The 20,752-nt window shown below is 42.7% G+C and overlaps 1 protein-coding gene across 1 annotated transcript in view; it reads left to right on the forward strand.

Moving 5' to 3' along the window:
* Nucleotides 1-20,752, forward strand: part of LOC143301585 (uncharacterized) — a 42,762-nt gene that overhangs the window by 11,319 nt on the left and 10,691 nt on the right. Inside the window, exons 2-5 of the mRNA XM_076615969.1 lie at nucleotides 1,403-1,709; nucleotides 2,027-2,185; nucleotides 9,412-9,551; nucleotides 10,612-10,743. Of these exons, the coding sequence (XP_076472084.1) occupies nucleotides 1,403-1,709; nucleotides 2,027-2,185; nucleotides 9,412-9,551; nucleotides 10,612-10,743 (738 nt within the window). The remainder of the gene's footprint in view (nucleotides 1-1,402; nucleotides 1,710-2,026; nucleotides 2,186-9,411; nucleotides 9,552-10,611; nucleotides 10,744-20,752) is intronic.

Below are 20,752 nucleotides of genomic sequence, written 5' to 3' on the forward strand. Positions count from 1 at the left end.
GTGGGTGAAATGGCTGTGTTGAATAGATGGTTGAGGTTTTTGGGTTTTTTCTCCCATTCTTTTGTTTCTTTCAGGTCTTGTAGTCGGCATACTAGTTGGATTGTGTCTTCTGCTTGCCCCATCCATGATCTTCCTCGTCCTAGACGGCTGCCTTTTGGTTCTTTGACTGTGTCTTGCAGTGGGTTTTGAGGGTTTTCTAATGCTTTGAAGTAGGTCTTAACCTGTTCTAACTTGTTTCTGGCCTGCACTGAAGGAAGGTCAAGCAGGTATCGTATGGTTTCCGTGGGCGTGTCTTTTGTGGTTCCAAGGATCAGCCTCATAGCTTCATTTTGAACTCTTTCTAATTTTAGGAGGTTGCTTTGAGATGGTATTGTTAGCCCAAGTCCGTAGTCAATCACACTGAGGACGAGTGATTTGTATAGCAGGAAGAGGTGGCGTTGTTCAATACCTTTGGTTGCCATTGCTTTTAAGACTGAAAGGCCCTTTTTGCATTTGAGAACAGTATTTTCTGTATGTTTTCTGAAGGTCAGCATCCTGTCAAACTGTATTCCTAGGTAGCGTAGGCATTCGGTTTTCTCACTCTGAATCCTGTCGAATGACACTGGTGGTGGTGATTTGCTCGCGGTTCTGTTGTTGAGGGTGCACAGCAACGTTTGGGCTTTCGCTGGATTGATTGAAGATCCTGTGTCTTTGCACCATTGAGCAGTATTGTTTAGTTGTTTCTGGACGGCTTTGGTTCTTTCCTGACCATCTTTCGAAGTTTTGAACACCAGGCCATCATCCGCAAGAATAAGGACCCAAGCTATTCCATTGTTGTTTAAGTCTGCAAGGCCCTTCATTTAAACATTGTAGAGGACAGGAGAGAGCAGAGACCCTTGTGGCAGCCGCATGGATAGTTTAGAAGGTGCAGACATCCAATCTCGGAGGCGTAGGACGACAGTTCTTTCCTGAAGCACTGCTGCTATCCATCTTGTCAGTGTCAAACTTACTCCATACCTTAGTAGCAGCTGCATGAGGTGCGCAAACTGGACTTTATTGTAGGCATCTTCAAGGTCGATATTTACTGGTAGTGTTTCTTCTTTCCTTTGAAATCCTTCATACACCTCATATACAAAAGCAGCTGCATTTTCCCATGTGGACTTTCCTGTTCTGTAACAACCTTGATTTGAAGGGAGAATGTGCCTGTGTTCAAGTTCCCTTGCAAGTTTCCTGGCTATCATGCGTTCCATGAGCTTTCCAGCAATGTTTTGCATGGTTAGGATTCGGTAGCCACTTACCTGACAATAATAGGTGATAGGTGAGGATATGAGTCAAAGATCAGAGCTGAAGATGAGCATACAATAGAGGAGGACAGAGGGTTCAGCAGAAGCGGGGGATGACAGCTGTGTGTTGCTGCCTGCAGGAGATCCAGCACCTGGAGTCAGAGCTGGGACACCTGCCCCAGAAGTGGAAGGTACAGTGGGACAAGCTGGAGGTCCCGGGGGGAAGGGAGAGCTCCCAGCGCCAGCCCTCCCTCAGCATGCAGCTGGTGCGCTCCCATGGGCGCTCCATCCACAAACGCTCCACGCTGGAGATCCTGGTGCGGGGCAAGATGCTGGGGGAGGCAGCACGCATGTTCTCCCAGCCACACCGCTTTGAGAAATTCACCTACACCACACCTACCTACTGTGACTTCTGTCAGCAACTTCTGTGGGGTTTTTCCAAGACAGGTGTGTGTTTGTGCGCATGTATATGTGTGTATCTGTGTGCATGTGTGAATGTCTGTGCCTGAGTGCATGTGTGTGCATGTATGAATGTCTGTATCTGTGTGTGGCTGTGCACATATTAATGTCTGTGTGTGTGTGTGTGTCTGTGTGAATGTCTGAATAAGTGAGTTTGTAATCACTATCTGTATGTTTGTGTGTGTCTCTCTGAAGGAGAGAGAGATGGTCAAGAATATTAAGACACCACCAACCAAATTTTATTTATGGACAATATGGTAACTGACACATTGGTATAAAATCACATGTGTGCATGTGTTTTATAGGTACACATTGTACAGAATGTGGCTACAACTGCCATGAGAAGTGCCAGTCCCTGGTGCCCAAGACATGCAGCAAACTGAAGTCTGTGACAGACACCAGTGCACCCTCAGCTGTCAGTGTGACTAGGGGAGGGGTGGGCGACGTCACCACCACTGCCTCAGGTCAGTGCCCTGTTGGTCAAGTGGAGGAGAGGATAGAGTGATGAGAGAGATTGAGAAAGTGTGTGTGTGTGTGTGTGTGTGTGTGTGTGTTCACAGTCCATCTGCACAGAAATATGATCAGTTTTTTTTACACTTTGTCAGTAATAGTTCAGGGCATAAGAAATGTGGGGTATACCAATTTGGTTAAACATCTTCAGTTTACCTACAATACAATACATCTTTATAAGACTGGAAATTATTTATGCATCCAAAGGTTTGTCACTATCACACACAGTAGGACCAAACTCAAGTCCGATGCACACATGAACATGACAAGGGTTTAACTGAAAAGTCAAAAACATACAAAGCTGAGTAAAACATGAAAGTAATACAACACAGCAGCTTTTTTGTCATGAAGTTAAAGAGAGATGTTCTGAAAGAACATGTATTTTACCCACTTTATTACCTATAAAGCGTCAGCTGACGTCCTACACAAATTGTTGTCATAGTGCCTGTAAGATGTCCAGTGATGTCCTGCATCTAATCCGATTTTTCATTCATCAAAGTCTGGTTCAGTGAACATAGACTCTGAAGGTCAGCTTGATGTGTCTGGATGATAAACATAATATTTAAATGAGCGTACATCAGGTGGGAGACCCCTTTTATTCTTGATAATGATTTGCTGACATGTGAAATGCATGTGGAGTGTGTGTGGTAAGGGGGTTTGCCTCATTTGCCAAAATGGCGTCAGAACCTTTGACAAGCAGAGATAGAGGTCCCAGTCGTTGGACTTCTATGACTTAGCAGGCTGTTCAGATGATTATAGATAAGTATAGTAATGAAAATAGATCTCTCGTGTTTGATGATTTAGTAGATCGTGTAGGTGATGACAAGACAAACTGACAGCTTTGTTGACCGTTAGTGGCAGTGAGGACAGTGTATGTAAGTGTAAAGCAGGGAAGGGGGTGGAGAGGAGTGGTGTAAGATGAGATGCAGTATGCCAGTTAGAGGGCATGGAAGTTTGCATGGCTGTGGACTGAGTTACACCAGTGGGCTTTTGTTTTCACAGATGCTGCCACAGATTGGACAACAGCCAATAACACATGATTTTCATGATAGATACAGCTGCAGGACCAAATGCGTGTTTCAGCATCACAGCAAAGAAGATTCCAAACAGGGTGGGAGCCAGGACGCAACCCTGTTTCACTCCACTCCGTATGTTGAAGGCAGCTGATGTTGAGCCGTCAAAGACAACGGCGCCTTTCATGTCTTCGTGGAAGGATCTGATGATGCTGAGAAGTTTGGGTGGACATCCGATCTTGGGAAGGATCTTGAAGAGGCCATCCCTACTGACCAGATCGAAAGCCTTTGTGAGGTCTATGAAGGCAATGGAGAGTGGCTGCCTTTGCTCCCTACATTTCTCCTGAAGTTGTTTGAGGGAAAAGATCATGTCTATAGTGGATCTGTTGGCACGGAAACCGCACTGCGATTCAGGGTAGACTTGCTCTGCAAGTACTTGGAGCCTCTTCAGTACTACTCGTGCAAAGACTTTCCCAACGATGCTGAGGAAGGATATGCCGCGATAGTTATTGCAATCACTTCTGTCACCTTTGTTTTTGTACAGTGTGACGACGTTAGCATCCCTCATGTCTTGTGGTACTTCGCCTTCACTCCAACAGAGGCAGATGATTTCATGCAACTCGGTGATGAGTGTCTCTTTGCAGCACTTCAGTATTTCGGCGGGAAAACCGTCTTTCCCTGGTGCCTTGCCAGAGGCAAGAGAGTCCAGGGCTTCGCTAAGTTCATCTATGGTTGGTTCTCTGTCAAGCTCTTCCAGCTCTGGTAGGCACTCTGTGGCATTCAGGGCATCTTCTGTGGCTACATTTCCCTTGCATATAGCTCAGTGTAGTGTTCTACCCAGCGCTCCATCTGTTATTCTCTGTCTTGAATCACCTCCTCTGTAGCTGATTTCAAAGGGGCAGTTTTCTTTTGCGTTGGGCCCAATGCCTGCTTGATGCCGTCATACATCGCCTTGATGTTGCCTGTGTCAGCTGCGATCTGAATCTGGGAGCAGAGCTGAAGCCAATAGTCGTTGGCGCATTGCCTGGCACACTGCTGGACTTTGCTGCGAGCAGCATGGAGAACCTGGAGGTTCTGCTCACTGGGATTGGTTTTGTATGCCATCAAGGCGTTTCTCTTGGCCTCAATGACTGGTGCCATTTCTTCTAAGTGGGCTTCGAACCAGTCAGCTGACTTGCTGGTCTTTTTGCCAAAGGTGGACATGGCAGCGTTGTAGACAGCATCTCTGAAGTGTTCCCATCGGTCTTGGGCATTTGCAGTGGGTGGGCCAGGGAGAGAATCCTCCAACACACGCGCAAACTCCTCCACTTTTCTTTGATCACATGTTTTGCTGGTGTCGATGCGAGGTCGGCCATCTTTTCTTGTACGGTGCAGTCTCTTTGCGCGGAGCTTCACACTGCTGCACACCAAAGAGTGGTCAGTGTCACAATCGGCACTCTGGTAGCTGCGAGTGATCTTGATGCTGGAAAGGTTGAGACGTCTGGTGAGGATCAGGTCGAGCTGATGCCAGTGTTTGGATCGCGGGTGTCTCCAGGAGACTCAATGCTGAGGCTTCGTGTTGAAGAAGGTGTTACTGATGCACAACCCATGATGACAGCAGAGCTCTAGCAGGCGCTGGCCATTCTCGTTCATTTTCCCAGTGCCAAACTGACCCAAGCTGGTGGGCCAGGAGTTGTGATCGACACCTACTCTGGCGTTGAAATCGCCGGCTATGAACAGTAGTTCTCTATCAGGAATTCTCCTTACAGCAGCACTGAGGTCGTCATAAAACTTGTCTTTTGCTTCTGCTGTGGATGCCAAAGTTGGTGCGTAGGCACTGATTAGACTGACTGGTCCTGAGGATGTTTGGAGTCGGAGAGACAGGATTCGCTCTGTTCCTTCTGCCGGTGGGGTTATGGACCCCAATAATCTGTTTCTAACTGCGAATCCCATGCCGTGTTCTCTGACCTCGTCCGATGGTTTGCCCTGCCAGAACAGGGTGAAGTCTCTCTCCCTCACAGATCCTGTTTCTGGGAGCCTGGTTTCTTGAAGGGCGACGATGTCCATCTGCAGTCTGCTCAGTTCTCTGTCGATGACGGCTGTCTTGCGAGCATCATTTACTTCCTGCAGGTCATCAGAAAAGCCTGGTGTCATTGTCCTTACGTTCCACGTGCCCAGTTTCAGGGCGGGTATTTTCATTTTTCTGTTGTCGATCCACTTGTCGGTTTTCACCCTAAACCCCACGCACCCAGTGAGGCTAATGGACCGTGGCGGGGCAGCACCTTACTGGCTGGGGACTGCCCAGCATAAGGCGGACGGTAGCTGCCCAGTGAGATGCAATGACCTCTCCCACCATCGGAAGCAGCCCCTGGTGTCTAACTCTACGCCAATTGAGTATGCAGACTTATAACCGGTAGACTGCTACTTCCCGTGTTTTGTCGACGCTGCAAAGCGAAGCTGGAGTGACCTCTCCAGAGCGCAAAGCCTGGATAAGTAAGTATGGAGGGCAAGCTGTTACCCATGCAGCAGACTCCCCCTCTCCACGTCGCTGGAATGGTCCATTGGAAAGGCAAGCACCAATACACATGGTTCCAGTGCCGTCGCAGGAGTTGCCAGAACGTTGCTGTATACAGCCTTGGACTGCCTTGGGGACTCTGGCTCCGGATTTTTCCTCAGGGTTGACTCCCGAAGCCTTTCCTATGAGTGGGTATGGCCGCAAGGCAGCGGAGGTTTGAAATCAGAGTTTTCCTTCTCTTAGATGAGCTGTCTTCCCAGACTGATAAGCCCCATCTACCCAAAGCACTGGTTTTCAGGCACCAGGTAACCCGCCTTCGCCCCTTCTCCTATCAGTAGTAGCAGTTCCGCCGGGCTTATATCTAAGCCACACAAGCAGGCTAGGAGCTGGACTTAGTTGTCAGAGGCTGTTGGAGACGCGCGCTGTGAGGGGCATTTTATAGACAATGGGAGCTTGTCCCCTTTGCCACCCCTCGGCTGTGACAACCTTGGAACTGATTCCTCAATATTCCTTGGCAAAGAGGAGAGCACTTCTTTTTTTTTTTCTTTTTTTTTTCTTTTTTTTTAACACAAAATTCTCTTGCACTGAATTGGTTAAGAAACACTTTTGGAGGAGAAGAGGGACCACTATGAATATATCATTATAAATTACATGATTCCCCACCCTTTTCACCAACTGGTACAACCCAATGGACCAATAGTCCCAACACTCTAGTCTGTGTCTACTATTTAGCGACCCATCACCCGATTGGTTGTAAACAAACTATGTGTGTAAAATTTTGCAAACGGACACCTCTGTTTGGTCAGAAGAGGATGATGGATAGCCAGGATGCAACACACACACACTGTCCTAATCCCTACAAACACTTCAGCAGGGAAGGGTTGGGGGAGGGATGGGGAGAGTGGGGGAGGAGGGAGTTGAAATGGTATCTGAGAGGCTAATTGTTCTGGCTATGTTTGACTGTGAGGTGCCTGCAAGTGGCTTAACAACAGAGCAGGCATGTGGGCTTAACAGGGGAGGAGAGGGCTGGGGGAGTGGGGGGGGGGAAGGGACTTCCTGTGACTATCAGTCTCAAGTGGGGGAGGAGTGGGGATGGGGGGAGAGTAGGGGGGAGGTGGTAAACAAGGGGTAGTGTATTGTGGCTTGGGGATGCCACAACCCAACCATAACCTGACACTATAACATTATAGATTTTGAAAAAAGCTTTTGATGTAATCAACCACTCCTTGTTACTACGTAAATTAGAAGCTTATGAACTACCACCAGAGTATACACACCTTATACAATCTTTTCTTTCTGACAGGAAACAGTTAGTAACAGCAAGTATTAACAATCAAACCTCAGATTTTACATCTATTACATATGGAGTGCCACAGGGATCCATCTTAGGGTCAATTTTATTCTCCACTTATGTTAATGACTTACCTTGTTATATGAAATGTAAATGTAAAATATTTGCAGATGACACATCCCTACATTCAAGCAGTTCAGACGCATGTAAACTAACTGATGAACTCCAAGATGATATTCTGAAACTTAACGACTGGACACAGTTGAATCACATGTCCTTAAATGCTCAGAAAACGAAGTGCATGTATGTATGTGCACAACAAAAAAGACAAAGAATGAAACATCACTTCAAACCACTATTCCTAGGCATCAATAAAATTGAAGAGGTAGATTGACATAAAATTCTGGGTGTCATTATTGACAGAGATCTATCTTGGACTGATCATATGAAGTAATTAACCCCTAGGCTGCCTATATGACGAGATAACTCATCATGGCAAGCATGTACGCTTCGCTGCCACAATGACGAGATAACTCGTCATCAAAATATTCAGACTTTTCCCCGCTTTGCGTTCAGTTCGTTGACAAAAATGCTGGTAGCTTTAGCTTGGTTAATCTTTCTGGATTCTATTCATAGCTAGAAACCCCATCTACGTCATGAGGCAGTCCTTTATTTGAATGTTTTGGTTGGGTTACTGTCCCAGTGTTTGCCTGGCTCCTCTCCTCGCTCGCTCAGCAAAATGTTGGACTGACGCCGTGCTCAAGACATGCGATCATAGCGAACTAAATCAACCAAGATTGCTTTCTTTTGCTGATGCTCAGAAAGAATTGAAGCGTAAACTCAAAGAAGACAGTGATGAACATTTATGGGACGATTCGATAGAAAATAAATGGAGCAATCAAGAGAGTGGCCAAGATACGACTATCAGTGAGTGATGCTGGCTGTGCGAACCTTAGCAGACGACACAAACTAACCAAATTATTAGCGGACAGTGTGAGCGATTTTCTTGGCACTCAGCCAACACGGTCTGATGAGAACTGGAAAAAGTGACCGTGTGAGAGGGGTGAAGAGGAGGGGGATGGAGACTGAGGGGGCATGGCCTCTCGTCCACATTATCACTTGGAGAAGTCAAATGCATTGTATATCTCTCTCTTTTTAAAAAAATTTTTATTGTGGTTGTTCTAGTATGATTTTGTGTATGCAGATATCCATTTGTCTAGAAAATATGATGTTTTAGTGCAAATTACCTGAATAATGTTACTAATGAACAAGTTGAAAATGTGACAAAAAACAAAACACTGATTTCAAAACAACAGCATGTCACTAAAATATATATAAAATGGGAAAACATCATGTGTTTTGTGTTCTTTATTCATTTACCTTTGAGAAAATATATACTTTTATGGGTCTTTCTCCAATAACAAAGAGCACAGAATTTTTTGAAAATTTATACCCGGTTTTTGTGAAAAAACCCTGGCAAATAGATTTCACTTAAATCTTATTTTCCTGGCAGCGAAAGGGTTAAGTAAATGTCTCTCCAATTGAATACTTCAGCTAGCAAAAATTTAAAAGATCCTCAATGTCCATTCACAAAAGCTCTTCTTCTGTGCACACATTCTGCCAGTAATCGATTATGTGTCAACTTTATGGGACAGCTGTAGCCTCTCAAACATGAAATTTATTCACCGTATGTATAAAAAAGCACTGAAAATAGTCTTTTTCATTGATGGCTTGATGTAAAAAAGCAGTTCTTGCTTATTCAATTTACCATCATGAAATAAAACCTTGACTTGACTTGACACACACAAAGCATTTAATGTCAGTTCTTTTGTGCAGAAATCACATGAGCCGATGACATGGCAGTACACTTTGTGTTTGCAGACATGTTGAGATCTAGGATCTTTTGCCGGTGCACAAACGATTTATTCATATTTCTTGCATGTATTATATTTTGTTCAAACATGCGAGTAGTCTGTCTCTTATTTGGACTCCAAACATGTTTTTCTATCACCATTCTCTTTGTTTTCATATGGCTGCATTTCTGTGTTGCTTCATGTCACTCCTCCGCCTTTCTACCCTTTCTGTAACAGTGGTGTGTGTGTGTGTGTGTGTGCAAACTCAAATTTTTGCATTGTCATTGTTGAAAGAATGGGACTCACTCTCTAACACACACACACACACACACACACACACACACACGTACGTTTCCTCTCCCTTTCTCCCATGCCCCCTCCCGCTCAGCTCTCCACTCTTTTTTCTTTCCCATTTTATATCACTTCGAGTGGAAAGACGTAAATCTGAAGACCACTACTACACACACACACACACACATATACACACACACACACAGGGTAAGAGTGGTTGTTTGGTATGTGTGGGCAGGTACAGGAGCGTCGTTTGAGACATTTTCACCACCCAGCCACGGGGAGCATCGGACCCATGAGGGTTACCTGTACAAGCAGGGTGCCTTTTTCAAGCAGTGGAAACAGCGCTGGTTTGTGCTGGACTCTATGAAGCACCAGGTAACCACTGCACCCTGCTGGTCCTCACTGCATGCTGCTTCACCCCATTACTGAGTTCTTCTATCTCATAGTCTCTGACCTTAGGGGCATCACTAATGACCTGGCAACCAGTTCTCTCTATTTCTGCCTGTTCCTTGTCCCTCTCAGGGCATCGCTCCATCTCAGTCCTGTTCAGTTTGGAATTTTGTCCTCCCATTTCTTTTTTTTCTGTTTGCCTCTCGTCCTTTGCACTGTGCCTATACCACTTCAGTTTGCATTTCTTCACTGTGGTTAGATCTTCTTAGAATCCAATTGATTGCCTGACGGTATCTCACTTCCTCATTGGTGATGTGATCTCTATAAGAGATGTTAAGGAGTTTTCAGAAGCATCTCATCTCTGTGGTTTGCATCCTCTTCTCTATGTCATTTATCAAATTCCATGACTCCCAGGCATACAGGTATGTTGAGATGACCAGTCTGATCTGTGAGATGATCTTATCATTCCAAATGGTCTTCAGTTTTGTTAATGTTATTGTTTTTTGTGCACTCCTGGAAAGTATTCCAAGTATTTCAGGCTTTGATCCCTGATGTATTACTCTCGCTCCCAGGTACTGAAGCTGTGGACCATTTGTAGATTTTTGACATCACTAAGTTACAGCACAGAAATGTAGGGAGGGAATAAGCAGGTGCTACCACAGACTAGAGGTGTGTAGTGAAGGGTACAACTAACAGCATCAACGCTGGTCAGTCTGTGTGCCTTCTGTTGGGCAGGCTTGTTAAAGTTAAGATGACCTTTCTTTCTTCTTGTAAGTTATTGGTGTGGGAAGAATTGGGAAGTGGTTGCAAAACAGTATCAAGAATGGATAAAATAGTCCCAGTTAGGTGCAAAGAAAGGTGAATGCTTCAGGTTGTGTGAAGGTGTGTGTCACTCTGTGTGTGTGTGTGTGTGTGTGTGTGTGTGTGTGTGTGTGCATGCCATGCCTGCATAAATATGCATTCAGCCTTGGAATGGCTCCCTTTGCAGGTTGTCTGAAATGGCCCTCTTTGCAGTCGCCTGAAATCAACATGATTTGATTTTCAGCTGCGTTACTACGATGCGATGGAGGACTCAAACTACAGAGGCTTCATCGACCTTGCAGAGGTGGAGTCAGTGCAGCCAGTGAAGATCATGCCAGGAGCACCCAAAAAGGCGGATGAAAATTCCTTCATTGAGGTGAGGCCACCATTGCCTGCATGTGGGCGGGTTGTTGTGGGTTCTGTGGCTGTCTGACTGTTCATAGACTGTCAGGGCTTACAGGGGTCACCCACTTTTCTCTTTCACTCACCTTCCACTTCAAATGAAAGTGCATGCCTTTTTTCATTTGGTGGTATCTTTTTTTGTCTCCCTCCTTCTTGGTATAATTTATCAGAATGGTGATATTTTGAAACTGTATAATGTCAACATACTCACATACAGACACACACATACTCGCACATATTTTCACATACATGGATAATGTTCTGTTTGGTATAGTAAAGAAACATTATCTATTATTGATATCAAATGTAGCTTTGGAAAGTTACTTTGATTTTTATTTCTTTTATTTAATTCTTTCATCTGCAGGTTTCTCTGTTCTGGTCGTATCCTGTTTTTGTTTCAGGTTTTTTTCTTTGTTTTTTTCTTGGGGTGGGTGGGAAAGAGGGTCTGGGGGGTTAATTTATTTTTTTCCATGAGATGAGAGTTTACTGTTGGGAGAGAGTGAGAGAATGATGTCCCTTGAACTGGATGGTCAGTGTTTGCAGCGCTCATAAAGAAATTGAAATTTGGAATGTTTCTGGAATGTGCAGTGACTTTCAGTTGCATGACATTTCTTTGTTACAGTGTGGTGCATTTTGTGGAATCATTTATAGGGTACTGTTGCCATCACAGGTTGGTAACTGTACCATTTTCATTTTCGAAGCACTATCTTGAAGCTCACTCATCTGCCGACATCTTGAGTTTGTGTGGACATAACACTACCAGTACTACGTGCTTCAGGCACACTTTCCATGCAGGGTTTTAGACTCACTTGTGTAAACAAAGTGAGTCTATGTTTTAACCCGTGTGTGTCTGTGTGTCCATGGTAAACCTTTAACATTGCCATTTTCTCTGCAAATACTTTGTCAGATGACACCAAATTTGGCATAAAAATAGGAAAAATTCAGTTCTTTCTAGTCATCTTGTTTAAAACAATATTGTACCTCTGGGATGGGCACAAAAAAATTTAAAAAAGAAGCCAAATTATATGCAAACTGAATTTACTGGGTTTTGTTTGTTTGTTTGTTTGTTTTTTTATTCTCTAAACTTGGCACTTTGATCTGATATTCTGACACAACAACAAGAGCAGTCATTTTTATCATTTTTTGTTCAAACAGGAACTTCTTTTGCTAAGCATAGAAGTTATATTTATTTTGCATGTCTTTGGTGCAGATAGTAAAAAAGGGAAATTAATCTGTAATTAATGGTAGGGGGGTTAATTTGCTTTAAACTGATCTTTCTCTTCTTAAACATTACATTTTGAAATTATACTCAATACTTAAAAAGCTTGTGTGTTTTACTCTCAGTGTACAGGGCTTTCACTATGTTCATTCGCCCAAATGTTTTTTTTCCGGAAAATTTTAAAATCAGTGCTACAAGTGGACTTCATAGATCTGTTGGCTGAGCCCTGAAGGTCATGGGCAAAAATCAATTGCGTATTCATATTTATACATATTCAAAGTGCGTACTCATATTCCTCGCGAACGAAGGACGCCATTTGTTCAAGTTCAAGTTGTTGACCTGCCGGTTCAGTCCTATATTCAATCAAGAATACACGATAACATGTGATGGAAAGTTGGAGAAGAAGACTGTTAAATATTTATTCTGAGAAAGATTTGTGAACACCTCATCACTTACTGGATTATGCCCCAAACTGCCATAAAAATATCAACAAAATCAGTCAGAATTCACAGTTAAAAATAATAGACCATGAGAGTTAATACCCTTGATGAAACATAAAAATTTCCTGTCTTGACTTTTCTCAAAATGAAGTCCTTTTCACTTCATACAATGTTTAGGAAGTACTTGTACTTGGCTCTACATGTTATTAGTTTAACAAAGTAGTCAATTTTCATATCAGCTTTAAAACTATAAAACTAGAATGAACATAAAAGAGAAATTGAATCGACCGTGTCGTACTACATTCCCGGCAGGTGTAACTAAACTTGTACATCTATCTAGATCTAGATCCAGAGAAAATGGCTAAATGTTGCAGTGTGATTGCGGCAATAGCCACGTCTCCTTTACCGCGGACTTAAAAAGAATTTTTAATTGCCCTTTAAGATTTTTTGAACACCCAAGATATGCCAGTATAATATGATTTAAACAGCGTTCTCACTGCGAATACCGCAATTGATTTATCACCCTTAAAAAAGCATGTTTAAATATTAAATTTTAGAACGTCATTTAAGGAGCCACGATAGTGTAATGGGTAAGACAGTTTCTTCTTACCCGAAAACGCGGGGTTCGAATCTGCCATCAGGACTTTTTTTTCTTTTTCTTTCTTTTTTAACCCGAAGCTTTATAATAACAAATACACAACACATTTTAACGATTAGATTTTTTTTAAAGTGTATTACAAGTGTCTTGAAGGCCTTGCCTCTCTTGTTTCCTTTCTTTTCTCTCTTCTCTGTGTGTAGTGAGATATAGGGCAGCGTTGTAGGTCACCTGCGTGCTGTTGTGTAATCCGCGGTTAGAGTGTGCTGCTGATTCTTGCTCTGTCACAACAGTGAATCGTCTTTAACCTGTTGCAAAATACCAAGCAGAAAAACCAGAAGTTTATTCAACTCGCCATTTTCAGAGACGAAAGAGCCTGCAAAGAAAGCGAAGAAGAGGCAGCCTGAGGAAAGGATGGAGTCTATAGTGGAAACATCAAGTATCCATGAGACAGTTCTCTTACATGTGAATGCAGCACTGGTGGAGGGGAGTAGTGAAGCTACTGACACCGACGCCGTCTCTGAGATTATCCCCACACTAGCCACAACGATTGCGATTGCCGTGGCCGTTGCAGTGGGCGAGGTGATGAAGGGGGTGTTAACTGTAATGAAGGAGCGTATCAGCCCTGCCATGACAGCCCCTGTTGCTGACAGAAAAATTGTGGCAGACATACGTCGGCTAACTTACGAAAATGACAGACTGCAGCAGTACACAAGGAGGGAGTCGATCAGGATCGCTGGCATCAAGGTCACAGAGGGGGAGACAGCGGAGGATGTGGAAGCCAAGGCCATGGTTGTGCTGAAAAACGCCGGGGTCAAGGTTGAGATCAGTGACATTGCCGCCTGTCACAGAGCTGGGAAACCCAAGAACAGAACAAGGCCCGTGCTCGTCAGGTTTGTGTCCAGGCGCAAGAGGCGGGTGGTGATGCTGATGAAGAAAAACCTCAAGGGCAAGGATGGATACAGCCACATCTTCATCAACGATGACCTTACACTGCTCCGTGCCAGACTGTTGGGCTATGTAAAGAGTCTGACCATGGTGGAGAAGGCATGGACGTCCGAAGGAAGGATTTACTGCAGCAACAAGTCGCCGCCAGGTCTGGCCCCCGAGGATCGCCCAAGGCCAGTTTGTATAGAAAGCCCAGACGATTTGTTCAAACTAGGAGTGGATGAGATTGACTATCAGAGATTGGGTCTGTCCCATCTTGTGTTCACAACTGATGCTATGGATGAGGGAGGGTCTGGAGAGGAGTAGGGGTGCCCTGGGGCTTCAGGTAAGCAACCATTTACTTGGTGATGTTCGCGTGCAAAACTACAAGTTTCAGTGCCATTCCACTTGATTTGAGAAGTGTGAAATTTCACATCACTCATAGGTTGAAAAGTGGTGGTTGGGGAAATTGCGAGGTTGAAAATGAAATTGAATCTGAAGTTGGAAATGAGGATTGTGACGTTGATTACTGTGATGAGGATGACGTCAATTGCAGTGTTGGTAATTGCGTTGATGATTGTGTTAATAGCGGTATTGTTGAAAGTGTCATTGGCAGTGTTGATGATTGTGTGTATGGTGGTGTTGAGAATCATGATGATCTTGTTAATCACAGTAGTGTTGATGACTGTGATGATTGTAATTGTGATTGTGATAGTGGCAGTGGTGGTGTTGATGACTCTGTAGGCGGTGGTGTGGATGACTGTGATGTTGATGATTGTGATAAGGATTGTGTCAGTGGTGGTTTTGGTGAGGTTCATGACAGTGATGATATCAACACTGATAAAAGTGGGGTTGATGAACATGAGGGTGTCAGTAGTGGTGTCCAAGACAGTGATGATAGTGAAATAAGTGGTGTTGATGATGAAGATGATGTCAGTGGTAGTGTCCATAACAGTGATGATAGTGATAGAAGTGGTGGTGATAATTATGATGGTGTCAGTGGTAGTTTTCATAACAGTGATGATTGTAACAGAAGTGGTGTTGATGACCATGATGGTGTCAGTGGTGGGATTCATAACAGTGATGATAGTGACACAATCAGAATTGATGTTGATGATCATGATGATGTCAGTGGGGGTGCTCATGACAGTGATCATAGTGATATTTATGGAAGTTGTGTTTATGATTATGATGATGTCAGTGGTGGTGTTCATGACATTGATGATTGTGATAGAAGTGGTGTTGATCTTGATGGTGTGAGTGGTGGCGTTCATGACAGTGGTAGCAGTGGTGTTGATGGTGTGAGTAGTGGTGTTCTTGATAGTGATGACAGTGATAGCGGTGGTGTTGATGATCTTGGTGGTGTGAGTAGTGGTGTTCATGACAGTGATGACAGTGATAGCGGTGGTGTTGATGATCTTGATGGTGATGGTGTCGGTGGGTTTCATAACAATAACATTGATGATAGGGATAGAAGTGGTGTTGATGATCTTGATGGTGTGAGTGGTGGTGTTCATGATAGTGATGACAGTGATAGTAGTGGTGTTGATGATCATGATGGTGTCAGTGGTGGTGTTTATGACAGTGATGACAGTGATAGAAGTGGTGGTGATGATTATATTTGTCAGTGGTGGTGTTCATGACAGTGATGATAGTGATAGAGTTGGTGTTGATGACTATAATTATGTCAGTGGTGGTCATGACAGTGATGATACTGATAGAAGTGGTGTTGATGATCATGATGTCAGTGGTGGTCATGACAGTGATGATAGTGATAGAAGTGGTGTTGATGATCATGATGTCAGTGGTGTTCATGACAGTGATGATACTGATAGAAGTGGTGTTGATGATCATGATGTCAGTGGTGGTCATGACAGTGATGATAGTGATAGAAGTGGTGTTGATGATCATGATGTCAGTGGTGGTCGTGACAGTGATGATAGTGATAGAAGTGGTGTTGATGATCATGATGTCAGTGGTGGTCATGACAGTGATGATAGTGATAGAAGTGGTGTTGATGATCATGTCAGTGGTGTTCATGACAGTGATGATAGTGATAGAGTTGGTGTTGATGATCATGATGTCAGTGGTGTTCATGACAGTGATGATAGTGATAGAAGTGGTGTTGATGATCATGATGTCAGTGGTGTTCATGACAGTGATGATAGTGATAGAAGTGGTGTTGATGATCATGATGTCAGTGGTGGTCATGACAGTGATGATAGTGATAGAAGTGGTGTTGATGATCATGTCAGTGGTGTTCATGACAGTGATGATAGTGATAGAAGTGGTGTTGATGATCATGTCAGTGGTGTTCATGACAGTGATGATAGTGATAGATGTGGTGTTGATGATCATGATGTCAGTGGTGGTCATGACAGTGATGATAGTGATAGAGTTGGTGTTGATGACTATAATTATGTCAGTGGTGGTCATGACAGTGATGATAGTGATAGAAGTGGTGTTGATGATCATCATGTCAGTGGTGTTCATGACAGTGATGATAGTGATAGATGTGGTGTTGATGATCATCATGTCAGTGGTGGTCATGACAGTGATGATAGTGATAGAAGTGGTGTTGATGATCATGATGTCAGTGGTGGTCATGACAGTGATGATAGTGATAGATGTGGTGTTGATGATCATCATGTCAGTGGTGGTCATGACAGTGATGATAGTGATAGAAGTGGTGTTGATGATCATGATGTCAGTGGTGGTCATGACAGTGATGATAGTGATAGATGTGGTGTTGATGGTTATATTTATGTCAGTGGTGGTCATGACAGTGATGATAGTGATAGATGTGGTGTTGATGATCATCATGTCAGTGGTGGTCATGACAGTGATGATAGTGATAGAAGTGGTGTTGATGATCATGATGTCAGTGGTGGTCATGACAGTGATGATAGTGATAGATGTGGTGTTGATGATCATGATGTCAGTGGTGGTCATGACAGTGATGATAGTGATAGATGTGGTGTTGATGATCATGATGTCAGTGGTGGTCGTGACAGTGATGATAGTGATAGAAGTGGTGTTGATGATCATGATGTCAGTGGTCATCATGACAGTGATGATAGTGATAGATGTGGTGTTGATGGTTATATTTATGTCAGTGGTGGGGTTCATGACAGTGATAGAAGTGGTGTTGATGAACATGATGATGTCATTGGTGGGGTTCATGACAGTGATAGAAGTGGTGTTGATGATCATGATGGTGTCAGTTGTGGGGTTCATGACAGTGATAGAAGTGGTGTTGATGATCATGATGGTGTCAGTGGTGGGGTTCATGACATTGATGATAGTGACAGAAGTGGGGTTGATGATCATCATGTCAGTGGTGGTCATGACAGTGATGACAGTGATAGAAGTGGTGTTGATGATCATGATGGTGTCAGTGGTGGGGTTCATAACATTGATGATAGTGACAGAAGTGGGGTTGATGATCATCATGTCAGTGGTGGTCATGACAGTGATGACAGTGATAGAAGTGGTGTTGATGATCATGATGGTGTCAGTGGTGGGGTTCATAACATTGATGATAGTGACAGAAGTGGTGTTGATGATCATGATGGTGTCAGTGGTGGGGTTCATAACATTGATGATAGTGACAGAAGTGGGGTTAATGGTAATCATTATGTCAGTGGTGGTGTTGGTGTCCATGACAATGATGATAGTGATAGAATTGATGTTGATGATCTTGATAGTGTCAGTGGCAGTGTTCATGACAGTGTTGGTAGTGACAGAAGTGGTGTTGAGGATCATGATTGTGTCAGTAATGGTGGTAGTGAATGTGAAGTTGGTGACAGTGGCGATGCGTATGATAGTAATGAGTGTGTTGAAAGCGGTGATGATGATTGTGTTGATTGCACCAGTGGACAGGTTGACAAACAGGTTGATTGTGTTGATGGTGGTGTTGATTATCATGATGAATGTGTTGATCTTGGGGTTGATGATCATTATGATTGTACTGATGGTGGTGTAGATGATCATGGAGCTGTTTATGATTATACAAGTGGTGGTGTTGATGATTGTGTTGATGATTGTGTTGATGATTATGATGAGTGTTTTGGTGGCAATGCTGATGAACCTGAGGATTGCCTAAATCGTGATGTCGATGATTTAGACTATTTTGATTGGGGTACTGATTGTGAGGATGGAGTCAGATACATTATGAATGACTGTGATGAAAATGTTGAGGGCAGGTTTTTTATTTTATTTTGATGGTTGCATTGATAGTAGGGTTAATGAGCATGATGATTGTGACAGCAGTGGTGACGGTGACTGCGATGAAAGTGTCAGTAGTAGTATTGATGATTGGGATCCTGCTGTCACTGGCAGTGTTGATGATTGTAACGACTGTGTACATGGTGGTGTTGATGATCCTGATAATTGTGTTGATGGTGATGTTGATGAATGTGATGTTTGTGATAATGGTGGGGTTGAGGACTGTGATGATTGTGTTAGTGGTGGTGTTGCGGATCATGATGATTGTGCTGAGGGTGGTGTTGATGATTGTGTCAGTTGTGGTGTTGATGATTGCATCAATGGTGATGGTGAATATTGTGTTGATGGTGGTATGAAGGATTGTGTTAATGGCTGTAGTGAGAATTGGGAGGAAAGTTCCAAAGGTAGTACCAGTAATGATAATCATGAGGATTGTGTCAGTGGTGATATTGATTATGAAGATTGTGTCAGTGGTGGTGCCAGTGTTTATGATCGTTTTGTCAATGATGGTGTTGGTTATTGTGCTGATGGTGGTATGGATTATTGTGCTAATAGCAGTAGTAATGGTGTTTGGGATGATTGGGAGAACGGAAGTACTGATGACTATGGTGATTGTAACAATGGAGGTGTTGGTTGTCATGATGAGTGGGGAAATGACGGTGCTGACCGCAGGAATGAATGTGTTTATGCTATTGAGAACGATTATGTTGTTGACAGTGTTGATAATCGTGATATGATTTGTGGATGAGATCGTGCTGATGGCGGTGTTGATGATTGTGACACTGTTTATTGTAAGAATAATAGTTCTAATAACAATAATGATAATGATAAAAATGACGTCAGTAGTACTGATAGGGACATAGAGGAGTATGACAACTATGATAATGATGACGGTGATGATTACTTTAATGACGACAGTGATGATACTGATGGAAATGAAGAAAGGGATAGTGATGAGGGTGAGGAAACTGGGGATGATTTAAGTGCAGATGACCAGGAAGGCAATGAAGAAGGCACTGTTAGCTCATTGAGTAGTACATGTAGCGAGGTGACCTCTTTGTCTTGTTTGGTTTTGAATGTTTGTGGGGTGAAATCTAAATTACTGTATCCAGACTTTATAGAATTTATTAGTTCTTACGATATAATGTGTTTTACTGAAAGTAAATTGGTGGATACTGATAGTATACAGGTTGACGGATATACAGCTTTTTATAAGAACAGAGATAGATATAAGGTAAAGTCTGGTGGTGTTTTGGTTTTGATAAGAAATTGTTTTGTTAAGTACACTACCATTTTTGAAGAAGAGAGATTCAAATGTAAAATTGACCCCGATGTGTGTAATAAATACCATATTGTGAACCACAGTCTTTTTCAAAATGCTATATTTTTTTAATTGGATAGAGTAATATTTGGTTCAGAAGTTTTGTTTTGTGCTGTTTATTTGGAACCTGAGAGGTCTCCTTATTTCAACAGGAATGCCTATATTGAGTTGGAGGCCTCCATTGCTCATCTGGGAATTTATAGAGTTTGTTTAATGGGGGATTTCAATTCCAGAACAGGGCAGCTAAATGAGACGCTTGTTAATAATTACCACGTGAATGATTATAGGGACTTTGACGGTGTTGGTTTCCCAGCCAGAACTTCGGAAGACAAGCAAACAAATAACATGGGCCACAGTTTGATCAGTTTTTGTAGAACATGTCAGCTTGCTATTGTAAATGGGTGGGTTGGGGCTGGTGCAGGGGTGGGTAAATTAACATGCAAGAATGCGTCAGTGGTGGATTATGTAATTGTTTCACTGAATATGTGGCAAAATGTGAAAGAATTTTTTGTCATGGATTTTAATGATGTTAATTTTCCCATTACGTTGACACTTACGATGCCTAATATGTTGTTCAGTGCCCTACATGATGTTGCTGGAATACATGACAATAATAACAGTGGGGGACGTCTATTCAGCTAAATTATGTAAAATGGTCAAATGATTTAAAGGAAAACTATACTGAACAATTTAATGATGATGTAGTAAATAAGCTTCATCATGATTTAGATTTACTACTTGGACATCCAGGCTCTTGTTTCAGCTGACGCAATGAATTCTATTGTGAATAAAGTGAATGTGGTGTTGTTGGATAATGCTAGGATATTGGGAATGGTTAAGAAGAAAAAGAGGGTAGACAGAAAGCATGAACAGAAAGCATTTGGACAACCTTGGTTTGATGAGGAATGTAAGTGAAAGCGAAATCTTTTTAATAGAGCTAAATGTAGGACAAAACATAACAGAAAGAAAAATGTTTTCTTGAATGCTGAAAGTAAACAAGCTGCTAAAGGGTATAAAAGATGTATGAAAAAAAATTGAATAACTATAACTTAGATTTAGCCACAAAACTCTGTCAGTTGCAGTCGAAGGACCCAAAAACATACTGGAGTTTGTTAAATAAGAATAAGAAAAAGAATAATGTGAAATTACCTGACTGTAAATTATTCTATGAAATGTTTAAGAATATGAATCTTGAAGAAGGTGATAATGATATGTATAGTTTTTCTTTGGAAGAAAGTTATTTTGAAAATCCTC

The sequence above is a fragment of the Babylonia areolata genome, chromosome 27, assembly GCF_041734735.1.
Source record: "Babylonia areolata isolate BAREFJ2019XMU chromosome 27, ASM4173473v1, whole genome shotgun sequence".
Taxonomy (NCBI): Eukaryota; Metazoa; Mollusca; class Gastropoda; order Neogastropoda; family Buccinidae; genus Babylonia; species Babylonia areolata.